At 32.8% G+C, this 5,639-nt stretch overlaps 1 protein-coding gene across 1 annotated transcript in view; it reads right to left on the minus strand.

Moving 5' to 3' along the window:
- The window catches only part of LOC108694042 (collagen alpha-1(I) chain-like), an 8,489-nt gene extending 2,850 nt beyond the window's left edge, over window positions 1–5,639 (minus strand). Inside the window, 5 exon segments of the mRNA XM_018203293.1 lie at window positions 3,978–4,029; window positions 4,031–4,103; window positions 4,106–4,137; window positions 5,490–5,584; window positions 5,586–5,639. Coding sequence (XP_018058782.1) covers window positions 3,978–4,029; window positions 4,031–4,103; window positions 4,106–4,137; window positions 5,490–5,584; window positions 5,586–5,639 — 306 coding nt within the window.

A 5,639-nucleotide genomic window follows, 5' to 3' on the forward strand; every position in this document is an offset into this window, starting at 1 on the left:
TCATTTCAGTATTAGTTGAAATTACGATACTCTGGAACGGTTAATTATATCAGATTTATAGATTCCGGCATCGTTAGAATGCTTGTGGAAAAGTTTGAGAGCGTCTTCTCATTTCTCGATCATTGTGAAGTTACAACAGTTACAGTCACGACTGATTAATATGAGAGTGCTTGATAAAATGCGCAACTAAAAATACTGTTTCATAAGGTAGAAAAGAAGATGCAAAGAGATGTGTTGATTGCGAAAAATTAAAATGATTATATCGCATTGATTTATATCGTCTTTAATATATCGTTTTTATGAGTAGATTAAAGTTGATCGCGAAAAATTAAAATGATTATATCGCATTGATTTATATCGTCTTTAATGTACCGTTTTTATGAGTAGATTAAAGAAAGTTAAAAAAAAACAGCATTTATAAATAAATTAAATTAGTCGTAAAAAATTGCGAATTATGTTAAGAGATATATTATCTGAATACTTTATTTTGACGTAATCTATAATTAGAGAATTACTTACCAAAGCTGTACGAGTGACAGCCAGCAAGACTGAAACAAATCAAACAAGATGTTATTTTTTTCAAATACCTTGACAAATTGCAATTTTTTTTATTGGACATAATTGTTACAACAAGCACGTTACAAATCCATCAAAGGAAGAATTTTGATTATGACATCAATTATCTCAAGTGCTAACGGCTGTGTGCTGTCGACGCCGCCTCCAGTAACAGCTGCAATAATTCGTCGCGATGGCAAGAGGTTGCGTGCGAATCTCACAGAAGAGAAATGTGTCTTGAAAAATCTCTGACATAACTTCCCGCCTAATTAATTAAGGAGCATTGTCAAGCACGTTCAGAGCGTAGGCATGGAGAAGTTACGAGTTCTTCGCACGCTTGCCTGTACGTAAATAGCATCAAAAAAATGAAGAGGAATAAACGCAGAAGAAAAGATCGCGCGTGCAGAAGAGAGAAAAGGAGAAGTGAACAGTACGAACAAACTGCACGAATGTGTGTGGTGTGTTATACGAGAATTGTGAAGACCGTGCACATTTTCGCAATGACACTGGTTTACGGATCACGCAAGCTACTTGTTAAGCAGATACAGAACTCTTTCTTGGGCATGCAAGAAAATCCAAATGGTAATCTCTTGTAAAGTATCACTTTATGAAGTGATGTTCTCAAATAATACTTATTTATTTCGTTTACATATAAGAAACGCGTGCGATCAGAAAGAAAATCTTTCAGCACTGCTTTTTTTAAATTTCCACATCATCTTATTTGCAAATTATAAAACTTTATTGAAAAATATATTTAATTTCTCTATAATAGCATCAAATATATCATTATTGAAAACAAAAGCGAATCCAAAAATTTCTCAAGATGGGAGCAATTGGCAGATTTATATTGGCTATTGGGTTGCCAAGTTTCTCCAATATATATATCATGTGTTGCCAATAATCAAAAAAACAAAAAAAAAAAGGAAAATTTCCATATTTTTCCGTTCTTATTTTTTAACGTATGCATCGCAAGCGTTAAAATTTTTTTTTGTTTGTGACAGACAAAAAATAAAAGCTGCAGCATAGACTTTTTGCATAACACTGCATAATGCGATGTTTACAATATGATAGTAAATCTTAAACTATAAGAATTTAGGAGTTTTTTAAATTAAAAAATATTTTTAGAATATCAAAATTGTGATTAAACATTTCAGAAATATTAAAAGTATATATTTGCTATAAATAAGTTTAACAAAGAAGATATTCAAAACAGGAGCTGTGGCGCCTATGGCTCCTGAAAATAGATTCAGAGATTATTATACACAAGTAACAAAATAAATTATGAAAATTTTGATTAAATTTTCCTCTTGTGATGATCGTTTTTAACGAATAATGTAATTATCAAACGATTCAAACGTCAATGATGCCTCAGGCGTTGACGTTGATAAATTAAGCTCTAATGGTAACTTTACTTCGACGTAGATTAATAGGTGTAACTTAGCAAATACGATTGACCTTTATGTCTCAAATAAGATCGTTGTTACAGCGAGTCATGGATATTTTAGAAAATTATTTCTTGTCTAAATATGAATTTTGTTTCCAAATCCAATAATTTATCAACCGAAATTCAATTTTGAATTAGCTTTGTATTTTTTATTTATATACTTATAAAATTGAATCAATTTTTTGCATTAATAGAAGTAATTGTAATAAAAGCTAGTTTAAAATTAGCCAATGTCAGGCTTACCCAAGACAGTAATTCATAAATCTTATATTAAATCTTATATTAAATCTTATATTAAATTGCTAATAAAATTTTATTTTAAAATTAATTATGTATAGAAATATAAATGGCATATTTAATAACAACGTTTTTTTTTCTAGTGATTTCCGGTTTTAATGGGCTATATTACTCAACGGGGCTAAAAGCACAAAAAACTGTTTGAACAGTTACGATCATCGTGAGCGACATGTGGGAATTTCTTTCCATATTTTAATTATTAATAATTTTGCAGGAGATCTTTTTCTTTCATCCTCTATACGTTATTTATTTCCATACCTCACATAATTTGGCCAAAAGGTTATTTCAAGAAATAGTATCGCATACCATTATTCATACATCTTTCTGTTGTCGGTTGATAGCTTCGGTTTTGGTTACCTCGAAACAATAGGGCGGAGATCAAGATGGTCGAACCTCGCGTGATCTACGAAGATAATGCGAGCACGATACTCGATGCATCGTTTGAGAGGATCTTTGACCGTTACGTGGTTACACTAGTGTTGCACGATCGTCAGAGAGTATCGTAACTTACCCGAAGGGAAGTCGTAACGGAAACGGCTTAACCCATCTTAGGCTATATTTCCTCGGACTATGAATTTTTCTTATCTCTAGTGTATCTCCGCTCCAAAAAGTTACGTTTATTTTATGCCAATGTAACGTAATTACATTATAGCAATTATATACGTTAAATAATCTCTTTCAATTAGTCTCTCTTTACTATGTAATTACTATAATTCAAATATAAAGAAACTACGAATTCATACTTCATAATTTGACTTTGAAATTAAAAAAGTTTAGCTTGTTTCCGAATTATTTTTTTCTTTGATTTTCCAAGCGCTCGCCTTTTTCATAGATTTACGATCTTGAACGGTGCCTGTTCTTAAGATTCGTAAGAAGCAAAACGAGAGAAGTTGCGCTAACACGGTACGCTGCATACACTTGATCTTTATTTTAAGTGCGGATGATTGTAAGCGTAAATGGTGACCCCATAATACGTAAAAGTGCGTTGGAACAATACCAGCCCACAGCATGCTGGCTTATCTCTAATTCATTTTAATTAGAGGATATTACGAAAAAATATCGTAGACCTTGCGTGAAGGTTCCATCGAAATTTAAAACTCGTTTGGACTGTAACATCGTAATCGAATCATAAAAAAACGTACGTATTATGACATTTAATTCTATTAGACATTACTTGACTACAAAAAAATAAATCACAAGAAATAAAATTTCTTTATAACAGCTCATACTTAAAAGTTAGTATTTTAACGTATTTATCTTCATTTGCTACAAATTATAATTATGATAATTACGACTTGTGCTCATAATATGTTTTTATAGTTCGAAATTACACTTAGAGACAGAAAGTTCAATAAAAATTAAAAAAAAGCAAATATTATTTTTAAATATAAGAATACTTAAAAATAAACATTTATTAGAAAATTTTTATTTTATCATGTTTGCGACTGATGATCGCGCGCTCATGAAGTTTTTCTGTCTTTTTATATCTTTCTGATGTGATTTGCAGTCGTCAGAGACATTGTCAAAGAATGCCATACTGATTGCGTGGTGCATAATAACGCGTACGAGAACTTATACGGTACGATAATTCGATGGACGGAAGGTGTAAGTTAGTGTAGGATTGCTTAACAATTGCTTGGAAACTTTTCATCTCCTTCGATTATTGAGACGAAGGTTATACTTGACGTTGGGACACGTCACAAATTGCGAACTTTCTTTTCTCTGTCCACGACTGCAATCTCTGCTAATCTTTCTGTTTTCTCCAGAAGAAAACCGACGGATATTGCCGCGACGTTTCTTGCGTCGCTTTTGTTAGCTCTTCCCATGTGTTTGATGATGTGCTAACGTAATAATCAGGTTACTACATTAGATGATTATATGAAGTAAAGCCATGCGATGAACCTAATATCTTGAATCAATATTACTTTTATCTTACCGATCCAGAGCAAGCGTAACCGCATATTTGCTGGCGCAAGCACCCTCAAGGAGTGGGCGAGTCTGAAAAGATAGTGCAATCGATTGATCTGTTTCATACATTTATATATGTGCGTGTGTGTGTGTGTGTGTGTGTGTGTGTGTGTGTGTGTGTGTGTGTGTGTGTGTGTGCGTGTGTGCGTGCGTGCGTGCGTGCGTGCGTGCGTGCGTGTGTGTGCGTGCGTGCGTGTGTGTGTGTGTGTGTGTAGTTAATTTATGTAGAAAGATATTTAAAAAGATAGACATTGAAACTTTGAAACTTGCAGTGATTTGCAATAATTTCAAAAATTATATTCCGTCTGTTTATATAAATTTTATTTGAGATATGTTATGCTGTTTGTTGTTAAAAATACAATTTGTTTGCTAAAATATGTATAACTTTTCTGCTAAAAAAATTTCGAATCATTAAATATTTTTTAAATAATAAAATTTTATTTGATATATGTTTCGCTGTTTATTGCTAAAAATATAAGTTATTTCTTTCGTAAAATATGGATGATATTTCTGCTGAAAATGCTTTTAAAATTTTTTTAAATGAAATTTCAGTATATTTATTTACTTATACGTCACATTGATTGATTTTGACATTAAATTAAAACAACTAAACGAATGACAGTCCCAAAGAACTGAAAGTAATTAATATATCTTTCTATGTATAATATAGAAATTTTATTAAAATCTTAAAATACGTATAGAAATTTAATGTGATATTGTTAATATTAAAAAGAAAAAATTTTGATGTTTTATATGACGTTCCTCGCGTTATAAATTTACACAAAATATGATAAGCATATACGCTTACTCTATTATAATTACTGCTATAACACTACATTCTCTTGTGTACACGAAGGGTTAAGGTATTAAATATATTAATAAGAAAATGGAGCTCCAAGATACGCTCGAATGGAAATCACTGACCGTATTGTTTTAATGCACTGCGTTCGTTCCTCATTCTATCCCCGAGCATTGCGCACGGAAGTTTAGGACCTTCGTCGAATCATTCGTGCGTGTTATCGGTGCCACATTGGGATACGCGTTCACAGATGTATTACAAAGGAAAAATGTAATAACGAACTCGATTCTTGGGGCGTAATTACACTGGTTAGAACGAAAAAAGAGTCCAATTCATGCGATAGATGCGAGTACTCGCAGAATTGAGCAGCGGGCAAAAGCGCGATTGTGGTATCATTAGGGGGATGAAGTGATGTCGAAGACTCACCCAACCGATTCGTATGTACAAAACACACCGCAGTGCTGAGGTAAGTCAAGACAGTGACTGATGGTGGAAGTAACTTCATCGGCATATATATCCTTGGATAGCACCCCGAGTGCTAATACGCCCCCACCAGGGATGAGCCCCGGCGCTCAT

The sequence above is a fragment of the Atta colombica genome, unplaced genomic scaffold (genome assembly GCF_001594045.1).
Source record: "Atta colombica isolate Treedump-2 unplaced genomic scaffold, Acol1.0 scaffold112, whole genome shotgun sequence".
Taxonomy (NCBI): Eukaryota; Metazoa; Arthropoda; class Insecta; order Hymenoptera; family Formicidae; genus Atta; species Atta colombica.